The 20759-nt window shown below is 51.6% G+C and overlaps 1 protein-coding gene across 4 annotated transcripts in view; it reads left to right on the top strand.

Moving 5' to 3' along the window:
* The window catches only part of LOC118219250 (protein MON2 homolog), a 22610-nt gene extending 8549 nt beyond the window's left edge, over positions 1-14061 (top strand). The window contains exons 9-36 of one of the 4 annotated variants that reach the window (XM_035402258.1): positions 149-273; positions 707-846; positions 955-1108; positions 1456-1643; positions 1733-1814; positions 2153-2334; positions 2970-3082; positions 3868-3972; positions 4261-4341; positions 4456-4529; positions 4981-5071; positions 5186-5287; positions 5633-5635; positions 5906-6016; positions 6240-6415; positions 6706-6868; positions 7221-7514; positions 7636-7834; positions 8250-8938; positions 9255-9398; positions 9888-9905; positions 10548-10676; positions 10970-11160; positions 11621-11681; positions 11771-11894; positions 12535-12742; positions 12974-13056; positions 13370-14061. In XM_035402258.1, the coding sequence (XP_035258149.1) occupies positions 149-273; positions 707-846; positions 955-1108; positions 1456-1643; positions 1733-1814; positions 2153-2334; positions 2970-3082; positions 3868-3972; positions 4261-4341; positions 4456-4529; positions 4981-5071; positions 5186-5287; positions 5633-5635; positions 5906-6016; positions 6240-6415; positions 6706-6868; positions 7221-7514; positions 7636-7834; positions 8250-8938; positions 9255-9398; positions 9888-9905; positions 10548-10676; positions 10970-11160; positions 11621-11681; positions 11771-11894; positions 12535-12742; positions 12974-13056; positions 13370-13533 (4194 nt within the window). In that variant the 3' untranslated portion in view covers positions 13534-14061. The remainder of the gene's footprint in view (positions 1-148; positions 274-706; positions 847-954; positions 1109-1455; positions 1644-1732; positions 1815-2152; positions 2335-2969; positions 3083-3867; positions 3973-4260; positions 4342-4455; positions 4530-4980; positions 5072-5185; positions 5288-5632; positions 5636-5905; positions 6017-6239; positions 6416-6705; positions 6869-7220; positions 7515-7635; positions 7835-8249; positions 8939-9254; positions 9399-9887; positions 9906-10547; positions 10677-10969; positions 11161-11620; positions 11682-11770; positions 11895-12534; positions 12743-12973; positions 13057-13369) is intronic. The other 3 variants (XM_035402260.1, XM_035402259.1, XM_035402262.1) reach the window with 3 other exon arrangements.
* Positions 14062-20759: the final 6698 nt, after the last annotated feature.

Raw genomic sequence — 20759 nt, 5'->3', positions numbered from 1 at the left:
CACACACACCCGCACACACACACACACACACACACACACACACACACACACACACACACACACACACTCGCACACACACACACACACACACACACACACACCCGCACACACACACACACACACACACACTCTGCGTGTGTGTCCTCAGGTGACCGAGTGCGAGATCTTCCTGTCCCTGCTGGTGAAGTTCCTGGACGGGGAGAAGCCGCAGTGGCTGCGGGCGGTGGCGGTGGAGTCTATCCACCGGCTGTGCGTGCAGCCCCACCTGCTACGGTGAGAGCCGCCGACCATCCACCGCGTACGCCCCCGCCCCCGCCCCCCCCGCGCGACCGCCAACATCGTCCCCACGTGCCACAGCAAAGACGGTGTGAGCAGACACGGAGAGCAGTCCCCCTAGTTCCTACCCAGCTGTGTGGATGCACACTACCCCCTTTCACCGCCTCTCCGGGCTTCCACAACAGCCTCCATCCCCTGCTCTGTTGTCTTTGTACCGCTGCTCTCTTCCTCAAAGCACGTGACTACTGTAGAAACGTGCTGTATTTTCACTGTCACTTTCACTTTGTGTGAACTTATGAACGCTTCCCCAGCCATTCCCCGAGTGTTTGTATCTGGCAGGGCGTGGCCAGGCCTTGTGACCCTGTGGTGTGATTCATAGAGCTCCCTTCTCCCGCCCCCAACCACCCCCCCCCCCCCTTCCCTTTTTCAGGTCCTTCTGTCAGTCCTACGACATGAAGCCTCACTCCACCAAAGTGTTCAGGGACATCGTCAACGCCCTGGGCTCCTTCATCCAGTCCCTCTTCATCGCGCCCAGCGCGGGCAACTCGGCCGTCGCCAACATGGCCGCCGGTCAGTGCCGCCCCTCTCTGGGGGGTGGAGTCCCAGGTCATGCCAAAGATTGCGTAGGCTAACCAGACGGTCAGCTCTGGGCTAACAACGCCTGTGCGTCTCCCTCAGGCGGGTCCGGGTCCGGCGGCCCGGCGGCGGCTCAGGGCGGCCCGGGAGCGGCGGGGGCGAGCGGGGGGCCGACCACGCAGGCCGCCTTCGAGTACCGGGGCATCTGGATCCCCCTGATGACGGTCAGCGTGCAGGGCAGCGCTAAGGCCACCTAGTAAGGACCCCGCCAACACAGGGCCCGCCCCCTGCACAGCGTCAGTCCCATAGCAACTGGTTATTTCACATCTACTGCAAAAAACCAAAGAATAAGTCACACTTAACACAGATTTTAGTCTTATATTTTGACTTAAGATCTTATTTCTGTTACTTTTTTGCTACATAAGACAAAAAGATTTCCAATCAGGTGAGGTGAGTTTTACTCATTTCATGATTTACTAATGGGGTAGGACAGCTTATTGGCTTGCCGTGCTGTCAGTCATGTGAAGAGTGTTTTGATTGGTCGCTTACGGGTAACCGCTGCAGAGCTCTCTCACGGCTGGGTCTTGCCTCCCCCCGCCCCAGCCTGGAGATGCTGGATAAGGTGGAGCCCCCGTCCATCCCCGAGGGCTATGCCATGTCGGTGGCCTACAGCGCCCTGCTGGACCTTGTGCGGGGCATCACTGCTCTCATGGAGAAGGAGCTGGCCCAGGAGAAGGGCCCCTCGGACCCGGGCCCCGGCCAGGGTCCGGCGGACCACAGTCAGGAGCCAGGTTGGTCCGCGCCCCAGGCCCGTGTCTGATACGCGTTTGAAACACCTGTCCTCTTCAGTTTCCGGTAAAATTTGCGTGTCTGTCCCCAGGTCCCCAGCAGGTTTGGGAGGAGATGGTCAGCGCCTGCTGGTGCGGACTCCTGGCCGCCCTCTCCCTTCTGCTGGACGCCAGGTACGGCCCTCCTCTGCCGCCACAGCGCCCCCTTGTGGAAGGGTGGACTTGTCACGGGAAGACAGATCGATTGAACGATATACAAGTTGAATAACTGCATTTGATAATTCAAGTTAAATCGCACCAACGCATCTGTCATAATGATTGCATTCAAAATATAGTGTCTTATACTGGAGGCTTAAAACATGCTTCCGTTCAGAAGATAAGGACACACATTTGCTTATCCCAGTGTGCAGAGTAACAGAGATAAAGTCGAATGTGGGGATGGCTGTTGTGGTGCCTTTGGAGTGAGACGGACTCACCGTGCGTGTTCTCTACCCCCCCCCCCCCTCCCCCAGCACGGACGAGGCGGCCACGGAGAACATCCTGAAGGCGGAGCTGACCATGGCGTCTGTGTGCGGGCGGCTGGGCCTGGTCACGCCCCGCGACGCCTTCATCACCGCCATCTGCAAGGCCTCGCTGCCGCCGCACTACGCCCTGACCGTGCTCAGCGGCTGCACGGCTAACCTCTCCAGCAAGCGTGAGTGTGCGGGGGCATGTGTGTGTGTGTGTGTGAGAGTGTGTGTGTGTGAGAGAGAGAGATGATGTGTGTGTGTGTGAGAGTGTGTGTGTGTGTGTGTGTGTGTGAGTGATGTGCGTGTGTGTGTGTGTGTGTGTGTGTGAGAGAGAGAGATGATGTGTGTGAGTGTGTGTGTGAGAGAGAGAGAGAGATGGTGTGTGTGTGTGTGTGTGTGAGTGAGAGAGAGAGATGATGTGTGTGTGTGTGTGAGTGTGTGTGTGTGTGTGAGAGTGTGTGTGTGTGTGTGAGTGATGTGCGTGTGTGTGTGTGTGTGTGAGAGAGAGAGAGATGATGTGTGTATGTGTGTGTGTGTGTGTGTGTGATGATGTGTGTGTGAGAGTGCGTGTGTGTGTGTGTGTGTGTGTGTGTGTGTGAGAGAGAGTGCGTGTGTGTGTATGTGTGTGTGTGTGAGATTGTGTGTGTGTGTGTGTGTGTGAGAGAGTGTGTGTGTGTGTGAGAGAGTGCGTGTGTGTGTGTGTGTGTGTGAGTGATGTGAGTGTGTGTGTGTGTGAAAGAGTGCGTGTGTGTGTGAGTGGCAGTAAGGCTGTATCTCTGCAGGCTCCTTAACGCGCTGCGTGTGCTCTTGTGCTCTCCAGCGTACTCCATCCAGGGCCAGTGTGTGCAGATCCTCAGCCCGTCCAGCGACTCCCACCAGCAGGTGGTGGCGGTGGGGCAGCCGCTAACCACCCAGCCCCAGGGCACCGTGGTGGTAAGGACACGTGCCCTTCCCTGCCCTAACCCCCCACCCCCACACCCCCCCTCCAACCGACCCGCCCCAACCCCAGAGTAGGAGAAAGCACCCTAAAAACTCTGTCTTAACTGACACTTACTGCACAGGGGATAAAGCTAATCTAACAGTTCGCCTGCTTCGGATCCTGTAATGACTTGACGGCTAATTCACTGGAATTGAATTGCTGCGGAGTTCTGCTTGAGTGCCTGCTCAGTCCTCTTTGATTGGGTTTTGCGCTTGCCCTAAGCACCAGTTAAATGAGATTTCTGTTCCCTTCGTTCCTGAAGAGAGTCACGGTTGCGTATGAAGAGGACGGTGCGTTCTTATTGGAGACTGAAGGGCCTGTGTCTCAGACACCTTTTCTTTTTCTGTAAATGGATTCAGAAACCTTTTCTGGGTCTTATTAGATTTTTGGCAGCATTGTTGATTTTGCTCTGAGACTTTTACTCAGTATCTCTCTCCCTCTCTTTCTGTCTCCCTCCCTCTTTCTTTCCCTCTCTCCCTCTCTGTCTCTCTCCCCTTCCTGTCTCTCTGTCACACGCTTTCCTCTATCTCTCTTAATTTTACTCTCTCTCCCTCCCTCTCCGTCCCCTGATTTCTGTCCTTCACTCTAATCCCTTTTTTCTCTCTCTCCTTCTCTCTGCCCCCTGCTTTCTCTTTCTCCTTCTCTCCATCTCTCTGCTGTCCCCTGCTCTCTCTCTCTCCATCTCTCTGTCCCCTGCTCTCTCTCTCTCTCTCTCTCTCTCCATGTCTCTCTCTCTCAGCTCACGGCGAAGAACATCCAGTGCATGTGTACCCTGCTGAGCCTGGCCCACTGTCACGGCGCGGTGCTGGGCACGTCCTGGCAGCTGGTGCTGGCCACTCTGCAGGTGCGTCAGCCTCCCTCCTCCATTCCCATTGGTGTAGCGAGGTCACTCTCCATGCAAGATGCTGTAGTGCCAGCAAATCCTAGATGCTTTAGTGCTATCAAAATCAAGATGTTTTAGTGCCAGCAAACTCAGGATGTTAAAATGCCAGCAAACTCAAATGCTTTAGTGTCAGAAAATTCAAGATGCTTAGTGCCAACAAATCCAAGATGCTTTAGTGCCAAGAAATGTATATATTAGTAGTGTATGTATATATGTAGGACTTCCTGTTTCTCTCCGCGTGTCCTGCAGCACCTGGTGTGGATCCTAGGCCTGAAGCCTGGGAGCGGTGGCGCTCTGAAGCCTGGGCGAGCGGTGGAGGGCCCCAGCACGGTGAGTCACCCGCACCCCCCCCCCCGTCCCGTCCCGCCCCGTTCCAGGCCCCGCGTTCAGCACCTCTGAAAGGATGACCTCTGACCTCACGGCCATTTTGGTCCCCGCCCGCAGGTGCTGACCACGGCGGTGATGACCGACCTGCCGGTCATCTCCAACATTCTCTCCCGGCTGTTTGAGAGCTCCCAGTAAGGACCGTTACCGTGTGTGTGCGTGTGTGTGTGTGCGCGCGTGTGTGTGTGCGCGCGTGTGTGTGCATGCGTGCGTGAACTAATTTCTTCACTTCTGCCAATTTAGCATCATATACATTTTTCACCCTCGTGTGCGTGTGTGTGTGTGTCCGTGTGCGTGTGTGTGTGCGTGTGCGTGTGCGTGTGTGTGTCTGTGTGTGTGTGCGTGTTACTCTATTTATCTTATCTTATTTTATGTTCACTGTTACGCACCACCTGACCAAAACAAATTCCTTGTATGTGTAAACCTACTTGGCAATAAACCCGATTCTGATTCTGATTCTGATTCTGTGCGTGTGCGTGTGTGCGCGTGTGCGTGTCTGTGTGTGCGTGTGCGTGTGCGTGTGTGTGTGTGTGCGTGTGCGTGTGTGCGTGTGCGTGTGTGTGTGTGTGTGTGGTGTCTCTGCAGGTACCTGGATGACGTGTCCCTGCATCACCTGATCAACGCTCTCTGCTCGCTCTCAGTGGAAGCCATGGATATGGCCTACGGGAACAATAAGGTATTCGCTTAGCCGCTCTCTCCTGAATGGGTGGAGAACTTCAGCATTTTGCCATTCCGGGTCAGGAGGGGGGTTTAAATAAAGATATGGAAACTCGCCGATTCCTTTGGGCAGGAGCCGTCTCTGTTTGCGGTCGCCAAGCTTCTGGAGACCGGCCTGGTCAACATGGACCGCATCGAGATCCTGTGGAGGCCTCTGACGGGTCACCTGCTGGAGGTAAGCGCCTGTTTCCGTCCGGGACCGTCCCGCTACGGTCTCGCCGCTGACCGTACGACCGCGGTATGAATTTCGGGCTGCATGTGAAGCCGACTGCTTTAAACACACATGCGTCACGGAGAACCGTTATAAACCGCTACGTCCGGTGTTATGTACATGACCGTCTACGGTCGCGGTTGTGTTCTATGGCCATTTCCTCTCCTCTCCTGTAGAGGGCGTTTGAGCCGTCCAGTTTGAGTGTTACCTGTCTGCGTTGTGAACGCGCGTGTGTGTCATTCGTTCTTCTCCTTCAAGTTTGTCCTTCTGTCTCTCTCTCTCTCTCTCTTGCTCCCGTGTCTGTTGCAGAAGGTAAGCGTGGAACCTTTCCTCCCAATCGTTCCCCCCATTTCAAAAATAAAAAAATTAAAAAACCCGGAGCCCCTCCCCCTCCTCTGTGACCACCAGGCGTTTCTGATGCGCTTTCTCTGCCCTTTCTCTATGAGGAGCACACCTTCTCTGTGTGTGTGTTTACTATGGAAAAGCTTCATAGTCCTTTTTTTGTAACCATGGCGAAGGAGAGGTTTTCTTTAATTTATTTTTTTGAACTGTGTTTGTGGGGTGTGGTGTGGCGTCCCGCAGGTCTGCCAGCACCCCAACGCCCGGATGAGGGAGTGGGGGGCGGAGGCGGTGACCACGCTGATCAAAGCAGGCCTGGCGTTTAAACACGACCCCCCGCTGTCCCACAACCCGGTAATGCCATGCCCCCTCTGTCCCTCTGACGCTCTACACTAACTCCCCTCTGTCACTCTGATGCTCTACTCTATCTCCCCTCTATCACTCTGACACTACCCTCACTCCCCTCTATCCCACTGACGCTCTACACTAACTCCCCTCTCTCCTTCCCACTCTGACGCTCTACCCCTCTTCTCTCTCTCTCTCTCTCTCTCTCTCTCTCTCACTCTCACTCTCTCAGAGGCTGCAGCTGCTGCTGCTCAACCCGCTGAAGGAGCTCTCCAACATCCTCCACCCGGACATCCGGCACAAGCAGCTGGAGAGCGTGCTGCAGATCCTGCAGAGCCAGGGGGACCGCCTGGGCCCCGGGTGGCCCCTCGTCCTGGGGGTCATCGGGGCCATCCGCAACGACCAGGGGTGGGCCTGCGGCACAGCGCAGCACAGCACAGCACAGCACAGCGCAGCGCAGCGCAGCACAGCACAGCACAGCACAGGCACATTAGCAATCAGCTGTGGTTTTACACCAGACCTGGGTCGAATACCTATTTGCTTTCAGTTATTTCTCAGTTTATCCTCCCTTCCAAGGACAACAAGAGTAGCCTTTTCTCTACACATCCATTTCACTTAATGACACAGAAGAAGAGAAGCAGTTTGCATACAGCCGGTACAGATGAACGGAATCACAACGCCTTTGTTTTTGCCTTCAGGGAGTCCTTGATCCGAATGGCCTTCCAGTGCCTGCAGCTGGTGGTGACGGACTTCCTTCCCACAATGCCCTGCACGTGCCTGCAGATCGTGGTGGATGTCGCCGGCAGCTTCGGGCTCCAGAACCAAGAGCTCAACATCAGTCTGACTTCCATAGGCCTTCTGGTAAAAAGGCTCTTTTACTTCAACCAATCCAGCCAGCTAGCATCTTTACTTTTACTTCAGTTTACTTTACTCAGATTCTTTACCATAGACGCTCGACTCCGGAGTGGCTCACAACGCAAGAAAAAGTGTTCTGGGATTGTAGTGCCGATAGGGAAAGTGTAGTCCCAAAAGAGACAGCAAGTGCAAGATGTGCAGACTTCTTAAACAACTTGCCAACAACCCTGCTGAACATTAAACTGTGGGCACACAAACCGCCATTTTAATCTGTGGTCTATGAGGTAATGTTGTTGGCTGTGTATGAGAAACAAGCTGCTCATTGTGCTCTTGTAAAACCCCCCCGTGTTACCTGCAGTGGAACATCTCGGACTACTTCTACCAGAGGGGAGATACCATCGAGCAGGAGCTGAACAGGGAGGAGGCGGCTCTGGAGAAGCAGGCCAGGGAGAAGGGCGTGGCCCTGAACCGGCCCTTCCACCCGGCCCCGCCCTTCGACTGCCTGTGGCTGTGCCTGTACGCCGGGCTGGGGGAGATGTGCGTGGACCCCCGCCCCGCCGTCCGCAAGAGCGCGGGGCAGACCCTCTTCTCCACCGTCAGTGCCCACGGCACCCTGCTGCAGCCCGCCACCTGGCACACCGTGGTCTGGAAGGTGAGCGCCCGTCGGCCAGCTGGATCTGTTTACCTAAATCCGTAAAATGGCCCCCCGGACGCTTGTGGCAGTGGCGGTCTCTGACTAAACGAGTTTTTGGGGACGCGTCTGCCTGCCTCAGGTGCTCTTCCACCTGCTGGACTGCGTGAGGAAGTCCTCCAGCACGGCGGACAAGGAGAAGATCGAGTCCGGGGGCGGGAACATCCTCATCCACCACTCCCGCGACACGGCGGAGAAGCAGTGGGCGGAGACCTGGGTGCTGACGCTGGCGGGCGTGGCCCGGATCTTCAACACCAGGAGATACCTGCTGCAGTCTCTCGGTAACGCGAACGGCCCAACGGAGCAATTCCACATACGTTTGTTAGCCTCTAAAGGCACCTGTGAGTAGGGCTGTTTCTGTCAGTAGCCCAAACTGAGGTTTACTGATGGAGCTAACTATGAAAGCGCAGTTCATTTTGCTTGCAAATTATCTTCGGGTAGCAATAGATAATAGGCTGTGTGCTGCTCTTGTATTCAAAGTCGTCAAAAAACAACCCAAAAAAAACCCCCTTGTTTTAAGCCTAAACTTTGCACCTACCCTAGGCTGCAGTCCAAACTAGGCCGCATGGCTCTATGGCTCCAGTGCTACATAAAGTAGCTAACTGTTAGCGCACTCAAGGCGCAAGCATTAGCCTTGCATCTACGAGTCAGAGTTCCTCCTGTTCCCATAATTCCTTGCGGTGGTCCTGTTCCCAGGGGATTTCTTCAAAGCGTGGGAGGTCCTCCTGGACCACATCCAGTCGGCCGCCCTCAGCAAGAACAACGAGGTCTCCCTGGCGGCCCTCAAGAGCTTCCAGGAGATCCTGCAGATCGCCACGCCCGCCCGCGACGCCGAGCGTTCCCCCGACGCCCTCGCCGCCATGGGCGTCCCCGCGGTGGCCGACCCGGCGCAGGCCTGCGGGCCCGGCAGGCCCCCGCCCCCCGATTCGCCGGCAGAGGGGCCGGGCCGGTACGAGGGGGCGGAGCAGCAGCAGCAGCGGCAGCAAGCCCCGCCCCCCGGGGCAGCGGCAGACGAGCTGGAGGAGGACTCGGCCCTGTGGTGGTCGGCGTGGAACACCTGGTACCGGACGGGGACGAGCAGCACCCGCCCCCCCACCGCCGCCGCCGCCACCGCCACCGCCACCGCTGGGGACGGGCCTGGTCCCGCCTTCATCCCCAGCCAGCCCTTCCTCACCGCCCTGGTGCAGATCTTCCCCGCCCTCTACCAGCACATCAGGGCCGACTTCAGCATGGAGGAGCTGCGCAAGCTCGGCGTCATCCTGCAGGGGGCGGTGTCCGTCCCCATCGGCTCCGACGCCTCGCCCTTCATCCTCCCCGCCTACACCGAGGCCGTGCTCACCAGCCTCCAGGAGGCTGTGCTCACCGCTCTGGACGTCCTGCAGAAGGTGAGCGACCTCTGCTGGCTGGGAGGAGGTACTGCGTTCTAACTTCAGGCTTACCCACAGGCTTTTTTTACTGTTGAGTGTAAAGGACATTTGTGTTAGGTATTGTAAGTGTAGATCTGGCATATACGTAGACTACTGGAGGACGATGTATTGCAATAGTGCTGTAGTTTTTCTCCTTCATATATAAAAGACGTTTACAGATGAATGGATCTTGGCACAGATGGCACAGTTTTGCAGTGTTGTGTAAACCTGTTTCAGAATTGCATTGCCAGCAGTGGTAAAAGGTGTGTGATGTATGTTGTCGTACCCGGCGCAGGCTATATGTGTTGGCCCGGAGAGCATGCAGGTCATGTACCCGGCCATCTTTGACCAGCTGCTTCTGTTTGTGGAGTTCTCCTGCAAGCCGCCGCAGTTCGGGAAGCTGGAGGCCAAATACGTCGCCAACGCCAAGTACAGCCAGGTGAGCGCCCCCTTTCTGTCAGGGTTTGTCACAGTCTGTCTGCCAAACCAGGGTTTGTCAGTCTGTCTGTCAGCCCAGGGTGTGTCAATGTTTGTCTGTTAGCCCAGGGTTTGTCAGTCTGTCTGTCAGCCCAGGGTGTGTCAATGTTTGTCTGTTAGCCCAGGGTTTGTCCCAGCCTGTCTGTTAGCCAAGGGTTTGTCCCAGGGCCTATAGTGACATCCTTGTAATTCATGTAACGTGAATAAATGCAGCCCCCCCTCGTTCCCGCCAGCCGAGAACGTCATTAAAACCTCCTCAGTAACAGCCGCTCCCCGTGCACATTCATCAGCGGGACGATATCCGCTCACTCCCCCTGCCCCGGTTACGTTTTCAGCCACACAGCTTCCTCTTCCTGGATCGCGCAGGTGTACGTTAACGTTTGTACCGTTCTTCTCTCGTTCTGTTTTTTTTTTTCTTCTTCTTCTGTATCACGCGTTGGATCGACTTTAGATCCAACTGTTTACACCGGTGAGTTGACTCTCCCTCGGCCCTCTGTCTCAGATTAATGCACTCTACAGTCGTAGCGCTGACAGATCTAGCAGTTTTACCCTCCGTGGTAGGCACCTATTCCTCCACCTCCACCCTTTCCTCCGTCCTCACACCGTGTGATGTGTAGGGCTTTGAGCTTTCGGCAACTGGACTCCGTGGCCTGTCACCACTGAGAATCCACTGCGTGCCTCTAAAATTCTCTACTGGCACCTTGTGGCTGGAAGACTGAATTACAGGCCATAAATGCGGTTGCCCAAATCCCAGAGCTCTGCTGATGGAGTATCCCTTATCTGTGAGCCGTCAACCCGTCTCCTGTGGTGTATTTTCCTGATTTGACGCCCTTGATTCCCCTCTGATTTCACCTTGTGTTTAATGATTGACCCCCACTGGCAATAATGCATGCTTGGGCTTTGTTATTTGGCGATTGGTTGCTAGCCTGTCAGCCTTCTGATGCTCCACCTTGGCACAAAACGAGCTGCTACAGTGTTTTCAGTTTCGCAAACAATTAAAAATGAGTGTTGATACGGTGGATGTAGGTAACGTGTCTTCTGCATTGAGGTACCTCTCCCAACATGTAAATATGCCCCCCTCTCTCTCTGTCCCTCTCTCTCGGCCCTGCAGGCGGAGTGGGTAGCTTTGAACTATGTACCGTTTGCAGAGAGGTCCCTGGAGGTGGTGGTGGACCTGTACCAGCACACGGCCTGTCACAAGGCCGTGATCGGCGAGAGCGTTCTGCGGAACATCATCAAGGTACGGCGTCCGGCCCCTCGCGAATCCCGACGCGTTCGGATTTCACCCCGACCGCCGCTGCCACGTCGTGCGTTCGGAGTGAGAGCTGGCTCACGACACCCCATAAAAGAGCACCCCTCTCCCACTGGTCCCCACGGAACACTCTGGAACAAAGGCTGTGATGTCACAGAAGGTGACACACCTGCAGGAAATTACAGTCGTGTGAGGGCTTTTCTGTGGGGCCTGGCCCGCACGCTCTCTCTTCTTCTTCTGTGGTGTGAGGAGTCCGGCCCTAACCCTGTTCCCCCCTGCAGACGCTGAGGATGCCCCTGGGGCTGAAGTACGCCTGCCCGTCGGAGAGCACCTGGAAGCTGGCCGTCTCCTCCCTGCTCGCGGCGCTGTCCGTGGGGCTGCCCGTCGCCCGGCAGCACGCCGCCTCGGGCAAGTTCGACGCCATGTGGCCGGAGCTCGCCGGCGCCTTCGAGGACTTCCTGTTCCCCAAAAGGTACCCGCGCCGCCGCGCTTAGCCGCCGCCGCTTCGCCTCGCCTCACCTAGCCTAGCCTCGCCTAGTCTAGCCTAACCTAGCCTAGCCTCACCTAGCCTAGCCTAGCCTAGCCTAGCCTAGCCTAGCCTAGCTATTTGAAGGTCCTTGACTTTGGCCGATGCGGAATGGATTCAGATCGGGTGTGGTTAGGGAGGAGCTAGCCTCGCTAGAAGCTAGCCTCGCTAGGCTCGCTAGAAGCAGTTGTGGCCAGGAGAAATGGCCAGGCAAGAACGGGAGCAATTACAGACCCCGAATCCCCCGGAAACATTTCTCAGTAGAGGGCGGGGCAGTGATTCAGGGCCTGGATGCCAGTTGACTGTTATCCTTTGGGAATTAGTGCTTATTTTTATAACGCACACCCCGCAGCCCTCATCCTGTGCTCATGAGGAACCTGTGTGCTTTTTTTCCCTCTCTTCCCAGCACGCCGCCTGATAGCCTGTCCATCGAGGAGTTCCGGAAAAACGAGAGCGTGGACGTGGAGGTAACGACCCGTTGCGAATCCGGGGGGGAGTTGGGGGGGGCTCCCGGACGGTCACGCGCCTCCTCACGTCCGTCGCGTTGCGTCCGCAGGTGGTGCGGCTCATCAGCGCCCAGATCCTGCCCTTCGCCAGCTCCATCCCCAAAGAGTTCGTGGGGCGCGTCATGGCGATGCTCAACAGGGGCTCCATCCACTCCCAGTCCTCCACCTTCACAGGTCGGGGGCGTGGCCAGCGCGCTGCAAAAGCCTTAAGTGTTTTGGTCTTGCAACGAGATGAAAGAAAACATTATATTTTTTCTCTCTCAAGTAACAAAAAAATATTAGCTTGTTTTAAGTTACTTTTTGCTTGAAATCTTGAAATGAGTCAAACTGTCTCAGGAGGCCAACCCCACAGACCTCATTGGCAATCTTTTTGTCTTCTTTAGCAGAAGAGTAACTGAAATAAGGTTTTAAAGTCTAAATATAAGACTAATGTTCCCGATAAGACTGACTTATTTTTTGGTTTTCGCAGTTGGAGGCAACAGCGTCAAAACACCACCAGTCATTTGTCTTTGCCTTTGGCCTAATGTACTTCTGGAAATATTCCTTGTTGTAGTGCATATTTGAATGCAAGTTCAGAACATGTATTTATTATGCATCAGATGACTGAATCTTCTCTAGATAAAGCAGCAAGCAAGGTATTGTTAATACTGTTTGTGGGTGCAGGTTTGTAAGGGAATATGGCTCACGTTACATTGCACACGTATCGTAAAATCGAGCGTTCAGGATGACCGTTGGGTCGGAATTGCGTGTGAGGCAGTAAGGGGCGTGTCCCGTAGCCTGCCCGTTCTAAAGGGGCGTGTCCCGTGCGGTGCAGAGGCGGAGCTGGACGTGCGCATGCGGGAGGAGTTCTCCAAGGCGTGCTTCGAGACGCTGCTGCAGTTCTCCTTCAGCAGCGAGGCGTCCACGCCGCAGGAGGGCTACATCTCCCGCCTGGCCCTGTCCGTCCTCCTCAGGCGCTCCCAGGACGTCCTGCTCCGCTACGCCGAGGACGAGAGGCTGAGCGGACGCTGCCCGCTCCCCAGGTGAGCTCCGTTTCCCCCCGCCCGCCCCGCCCCGCCCCGAACACCCGAAAAACGCGATGAACCGATGTGGAATGACTCAGCAGAATCTGAGAAACCGTTGCAAGCGTATCCAAGGTCTTCCACAGGCTTAAATCCTTTGAGGACAAAGTTGTTTCAGAACGATACGTACACCTGCTATATCAGGATATTATGTGATTGTGTGTATGTTTGTTTTTTTTGTGTGTGTACTAGGCAACAGGTGACGGAGATAATCTTTGTGCTCAAAGCCATCAGCACCCTGATGGACTCTCTCAGGAAGACCCAGCCTGAAAACGGTGATTCCAGACCCTTTGAAAGGCGCTTTAAGGCATTCTCATTCAATCCCATGTCATTATCAGTCCTTGTGCGTGATAAAGTACGAAACGTATTAATATTTGTCATTTCCTCAATGTGTAAATAAAGCTTTATTATTCAAAAAGCATTATGTGATGTAGCATGACCCAGAAAGGAAGTACGGTGACACAACAGATAGATAGAACAGGTGTAGAGTACAGTAATAAGCGTAGCAGTATAATAGCCAAACGCAGAGCAATCGCTAACTTCTGTGTCGTCACTTCCTGTCTCCTTCGTCCCGGGCGTCGGCTCCAGTGGACGGGAGCACCTGGGCGCAGGTGATCGACCTCTACCCGACGCTGGTGGAGTGCATCACCTGCTCCTCCTCCGAGGTCAGCCACGCCCTGAAGGAGGCCCTGGGGCCCTTCAAGGACTTCATGCAGCCCCCGGCAACCAAAGTTCTCAACGGGGAGTCGTGACCCAAGGCGCACAGCCTTTTCGGGCGGGAACAAAGACGTTACCCTCGGGCCCGCGGGGGGACTCTACTCGAGCGACGAGGACGACCCAAAAGACTGTTACCCGGGCGACTACGAGGGTTGGCGCTGACGGCGGCCGGACGGACCGGTGCCATTGTGAACTTCTCGTGCGAGTGGGCAAGCCGACCTCACCTGCAGGAATTTAACATACCACTTACTACACTAAAAATGGCAGCGTTCTCAATTTAACTTTGTTTCTCCTGAAAGGAGGAGTGAATTTACTGAGTATGATGATGATGGTGTTAATGATGAAGCTAAGAATAAAGGCTTTGGTTGTTATTACTCAAAATAAAGCAACAACAACAAAACAAAACAAGACAAAAAAAAAAAATGAAGAAAATACTTTTTCATCAGGAAGATTTTTCTTTGCTAGGTCTTACTGAAACACTCCATTTCATCATCAGCCAACCCAAGGAAGGATGTACTTCTGAATGTGTGTGTAAAATAAATGGTACAATTCAGTTTTAAAAAGGTTTATTTTCTCTGTGTTTATGCCTAAAGGTCGTTTGCTGAGGGGGGGGGGGGGGGGGGGGGGAAGGTTACTTGTAATCGAAAGAAGTTTTGTGCATTTATTTTTACAGTTTCGACTTGGAGAAAATTACATAGGTGACAAGTGCCTTTACTGATTGAGCTAATGTGGAGCTCTGGAGTTCAGTAGTCAGTGAATCCAGATATTATGGGTTTTAAGCCATGCTAAGTAAATAATATGACACGTTGATCTTGAGCATTGCAACTTCTATGTCTTCGGTGCATTGTAACAGATTTCTGTATTATGTTTATTTAGTTTTAAAGCACACTTCCGTGCATGTTACTTCGCTGATGTTTACTACGCTGTAAACATCAAGCAAGCAAACAGCTTTGCAGGAAACCACATACAAAATATTTTCCGGATTGTTTACAATCTTACCAAGTAACCTTTGCCATGTTTGTGATAACACGCGCACCCAATAAGCGGTCAGAATCCCTATTGCAAATGAGGATTTGAATTCTGACGCCTTAATTACGCAAGCAGCCTCACCTGTGGCGTTTGAACCATAGACATAGGTTATTGCTAATACTGAGGAAAATATTGTAGCTATCTGCTAGTATTTATTCATTTCGCCTCAACTGAACCACTATACACTGTAAAATAACGTTTAATAACGTTGTAGCAAGTTGGTGAGTTAATTCGTTCAGCTTGTTGCTAGCTAGCCAAACTGCTAAACATTGCTTGTATTGACATCTGCCGTAGAACAACTACAAAACTGTTTCTCCTTGCATTGTTAATGTGTCAGTTAATTTTCGCAATTTATACGGTGATTTATTCGTAAAAATGACTCGTTTCCCTGGCAGTTTGAATAGTTCGCTATTAAAGGGTACCTGTTTTGCAACTATCCGTTTGCCTGCCACACCCTCACTTTGTTATTCACTTGCTAGGTAAGTTTTTAGTATAGTAAATAATGTTTTTATTATCGCATAATATTAATATTATTTTGCGTGTACACGGTGTGCATATTAATTTACTGGATCTTCCACTACTAAATCAACTGCTATGCAAAGGTAGCTAAACATTTTGGCAAAACCATTGCTAAGAACTGGGATATTTAAACAAATGATGATAAAATAATTATTGTCATCTACACATGCTTCTCTATGTGTAGGGAACAATTTTCTCTATAGTTGTGCTTTAATAGTAGTTTAAGTGAACCGCCATATACTGAAGTCTCATTTTCATAGTTTAGCTTTGGTTTAATGCTTCTCCGCTCACACGTTTTTCTGAGCATGATGACTGCAACGAATTCTACAGCTGTGGGGCAGAGGTCACGAGAATCCTCCAGGCGCCGAGGAATCGATGGAACGCACTCTTGCCAGAGGGGGGCGCTGTTGGAATTGACTGTCTCCGATTGTGGCCACTGTTCAGACGTATTTTGAGGTACCCTTTAAATACAGGCGTATATGCAGGTATTATACATATATCATTTCTTTTTTTTTTTTGCCAATATATATTTCACTAGAAACATGTCTTTATAGTACACGTGTATTATAACAGGACACTGACAACAAAATGGGAAGGGCTGGTAATTGTAGTAGTAGTAGTAATAATAATAATAATCAGTTAAGATGCAATAGTGCACAGCTGGAGAACACTTTCCAATGGTGTAGAGGTCTGTGGAGAATACTGTGAGAGTTTGTGTGCATCTGATATTCATCTGATTTAACACAGTCACCTAATGTACAATCATCATAATGATACTGAGACACAATATACCATTAAACTCTTTAAGCTCCTTATCAATGCAGATAAGCAGGAGTGTGCGAACTTGGCTTTTGCAGTTGAAAATGTTGTGAATTTCAATCAAATGTGGCCTCACGGCCGTTAATGTGTGGGGAATGGATATGCAGGGTTTGGGAGGGACCCTGACAATGGACGCTGCACGTGGAAGAGGGGGTACAAAAGCACTGTAAATGTGGGCTTCATCGCTGCATTGTGGTGATTGGTGGAGGCAAGATGCAGGGTGGATGAAGTACTGCATTACCAGGCGGCGCACGGTAGGTCCTATGCTGAAGTTGTGTGAAACTGGGTGAGATCTGACGCGTGACCATCTTCGACAAACACGAACGGGTCCCCTTTTCAGATTTGGGTTACTGGTTTTGGGATGCTGACGGTTTGATTGGGTTCTGAGGAGCAATTCGGGGGGGAAGCTTTATTCAGGGAGGCCTGAGACTTGGGTAAATTGTGAGGGTGGGTTCTGGTGGTGCGACATCCATTGTCCTCTTTTTATGGTTTCTATTCAGTGTCTCATCTTTCAGACCCGATAACCTGTGCTTTTAAAACTATCTTAAGGGTTTGCTTTTAGACTGCTGGATAAGGGAGTGTAATGGAGGAACAGCACGTTTGGAGCAAGCCTGGAAATTGTCGTCGTCATGTATTTTTGGAGGGAGCGTGCGCGACAGCTCTCCAAACTAGCATGACTGGTCATTGGAAAAATGACATTGCTTGTGAGGAATTTCTAATTTAATTCAGTGTTTATCCAGGAACCAGCTTCTGGTGCAATTGAAGACAAAACACCAATTTTATAACTGCTAATTAGCTTAATAAGAGACATGCAGCAAGTAAAGATTGTCTATCAGACATAGGTAACAATCTACAACCTAACAAGGACCAAATCATGCTTTATCTACTGGACATAATGTGAGGCAAAGATAACATCTGAAATGTGAGTGGAATTTGGGGCGGTTTTGGCATGCACCATAAATATGTATTTCCTGTAGTGTCAGTTAGCCCCCCCCCCCCCCCCCCCAGCTGACTCGGTTTCCCACAATCCACCGAATACGAAGTGACTACGTGATGCTGTACGCCAAATCTGACGTTTCCCGCGAATTTTATCCAGGGTGAATCAGAGACTTCGTACAGAACAGCCGAGGTTTTACGAGGTGTGGACGTGTCTAGGAAATGGCCGTTGGGTCCCTGCCGTGGAGCGTTCGGATTAATATTAAATGGAATCCGGAGGTTACGAATGCTATACTATTGCAAAGGTCGGTTGCACGAACACTGAGGATTGCCTGGCAGTGTGTGATTGATGCATTCGAGCACGGAGGAGAAAATATTAATTAATCGGGTAATGTAATCATAGAACGGAACTGACAGCTAGGCGTGTTATAATTTAATGAAGCTGAGATCACAATGAACTAGGTCTTGATCACATGCATGGTCAGTAATAGAAAATGGGATGATAACTATAATTAGAGTGATGTTCTAGAATGGAATACGTTGTTTGGAAATAATTATATCGAGATAGTGAGTTGCTATTCTTTTAGGTTGGGTAATATCTAATATTAATTTTGTAGCAATGCACGTGTATCGGTAGCTAGCATGTAAGATTTCGACCTGGTTGCAAAATGTTAACGTTTGCTAACATTTGATGTTTTGAAGGTTTTTTTTTAGGTTTTGGGAATGGTAGCCTACGTAATCTTGGAAACCTGGATTGCTACCTAGTTGTCAGTTATGAAAATCGATCTCATTCAATTGCCATTTTTCAGAGAAGAGCGGATATCGCCAGTGTACATGGCAGTATTTTAGCCTGCCACAAGGCTCGGTATTTGTCTCCCACCCGCTGCGTACTGCGTGTTGAAAAACACGTGTCCATTACTGCCGGATGATATTATATCCTTATTTTGATCCTCGATGTAAATATTTAATCTTGGAGCAGGAAGTATTATTTCTGTTTGTTTGTACTATGGGCTGATTTGTTCAAAAACAGGTTGTTTACATTGGGATTTCTCCGTTTGATTACAATGTTAAGCAAGTGCGGATCAACCTTAACTGTTAGTCAATATCCGCAGACCACACTGTACACAATATTTGAAGAGCAATTTTTGTAAAAGGACGCTTTAAAAATTAGAATCATTGCATGGGCGCGCATGTATTGTGTAATTCATTAATTAATACATAATCGTGTAATCGATAACCTAGAAGTTTCTGACCATGCAGTTATTAGCTGAAATTACATTTCCGCACGCATGCACCGTCCTAACGTTACTCGCCAGCTTGATGACTAACCAGAGAAGTGTAAAATGAGGTTTGACATGCCAGTTCCAGGTCATACGAGGAGAAGGGCAGTGCGCGTCTATGGGAAGGAAGAGAAGGGGAGGGGGGTCCCTGGGCGGGGTTTCCCCCCACTGTTTCAACACGCAAACGCCACCGTCCTCTTCACGAGATGGAACGCGGCGCGTCGAAGGAGTAAATTGGCCATCAGTTCTACATTTTTAAACCGTTCTCATTTCGCCGGCTAGCAGACTGTTACCATGGAAGAAAGGATTGGTAGAAAATACGTCCCACCTCGCGCTGCACCACGTTCTGGCTGAGGTAGTAGTTTGTGCTGTTGGTCGGGTTGTGACATTGCCCGCTATGGAGATGACTGCGCAAGCTACTGCCTTGCCAGCGCTGGTGATAGGCTTCAGACGAACACTATCAGCCGGGACGTGCTTCCTCAATTTTAAAATGGCCACACTTACCAGCTGAGAAGGCCTTTTTTTTTTAATATCCTTTCTCTGTCGAAGATTTTACTAATGAATGTGCCCATGTTAAATGTGCTGTCGGTTATATTTTAATGCAGGTTTACCACACAGTTTCAGCTGCTCTAGTGTGTGTTCTTCAACCACATGGATGATAACAGTACTGTTCACATGCAGGGGACAATCATCGTCTTGAAATTAAAATAAAAATGATTCAATTGGTCTCATTTTGTGGGTTTTAATTTGCTTCATTGCTTCGTGTAAGGATCTGAGACGCTCAAACTCATCATTTCAACCACGCTCAGAGGTGGATGTGTATGTTGCCATGCCCACCTGGTTGTTCAGCAACCCTTGAGGAATTGTATGTGTAATGATGCCATGTCATACCAAAGCATCCATCTACTTCCTGTTTTTATTCTCTCAAAGACAGTGAGCCAGAATGAGAATGAGCTTTTGTTCCACGTGTAGCTGTTCTGAGTGTAGTGCAGTGCTGTGTCGTGCTCTGTGGACAGAATAGCTTCCAAGTGCTTGGCGAAATCCCCTGTGAGCCAACGAGCCATGATCTTACGTGTCAGTTATTCTTACTGCTTTAATATTTCACAGACCGCTCCGGTTCCTTCGCCCTGGAAATTAAATGGCAAGTCCTTTTTTTTGTCAGCTCGACGACAGCCCTTCACCAAACAAGCAGATGGATCGCGTTCTTTTTACACCAGGGAGGGAGAAAGTCATTAATTTTAGATATTTGATCTCCCCCCCCCCCCCCCCCCCCCTCAGGCACTGCTTTAAAAAAAAAATAATAAAAATTAACATTTAGGTCACAGTGCCGTTCCTATGAAGAGCCGTGACATCATATTCTCAGCACTCCAAACATAAATCCTTGTTTGGTAAGGAGGGGGGGAATGAGTTGGGATGAGACACAAGGCTAATGCCTGTGTTAGAGAGACAACTCACGCTCGGCTACAAAGCAAAGTACTGCTTTAATCGTTTTTTTTTTATTGTCGTTTGTTTTATAAGAAACAGCATGAATTTGCTGATCTGTATAATAAGCGGATTGACTGGCGTAGTGGACTCTGTGAATAGGACGAGTAACGTAGACCATTAGCAGATCTGATGAGTTCACAGAACCAGGAACTACGGTGCCAAAACCCAGCTATGTTTTTAATCGCAGTAACTGTCCAGGGACGTGTGCTGGGTGGTCGTGCGGTTTGGACGGGGACACCCGGCCCTGCTGGCCCCCCCACCCCCCCCGCTGGCGAGCCGGTTTGGGAAACGCGTCGGTGCCCCGGTGGCGGTGCCAACCAGAGCCGCTGAGTGCCGGCTGTGCTCCTGCACCTCGCTGCAGAGTAAGCATCGGCTGTCTGACTCCGCCCCCCTCGATGTCACTCTGTCACTGGTGAGATGAGACGGGTGGACACCATTGGTCACTGATTACCTTATCAGATGCTCTTGTCTGAGGTCAGGCTCTTTCACTGGTTTAAAATATAGGAAAGTGTACACCTGTAAGAATTCAGAAGTACCCACGAGTCACAAAATGCAGTTTTTTTTCTGAAGCCAACCAGCCATTTCTGTCCGAATAGCAGCGACGACTTCACATCTGTGCAGAATAAGGTGACTTTAGTCTCCTCCCCTTTGGAACATATGTCAGAACACGAGGAGGACTCCGGCCACACCGATAGACCCGAAACGGCACCGACCCCCCAGCAGAGGCGGTGAAGTTAAGCCGTTGGATATCGGGGGGCCATTTTTCATCGGACGGCATAATTAAAACCTGCGCCGCTCATACGAAACGGTCACCAGCCGCCGCGCGGCTCTGTGCGAGCGACTGCAGGATTAATTATCCCAGAATTCCTTCTCGGGCAGGGGGTCGGGGCTATAAAACCTGCAGATGAACACTAATCTTGTCCAGCTGAATTATGTGACTGCTCCTGAGCGTGCTCTGAGGGGAGGAAGGGGAGGAGGAGGAGGAGGGGGGGGATAGGGGGTTTTTGTTTTTCATTTCTCCATCGCCAAGGCAACGCTCCGGGCTGGGGGGGGGGGAGGAGAAGCCGTCCGGCGCATAAATCAGCGGTAGGAGCGCCGGGAGGCTCCGGCCCCCGTCCCGGGCCGCGATCCTTCATCCGGCGACGTTCCCATTTCAGCCGCCGGCCGTTAAGCCCGGCGGTGGTGAATCAGAG

This window comes from Anguilla anguilla, chromosome 19 (genome assembly GCF_013347855.1).
Source record: "Anguilla anguilla isolate fAngAng1 chromosome 19, fAngAng1.pri, whole genome shotgun sequence".
NCBI lineage: Eukaryota > Metazoa > Chordata > Actinopteri > Anguilliformes > Anguillidae > Anguilla > Anguilla anguilla.
This window is presented reverse-complemented; position numbering and strand designations above follow the sequence as displayed.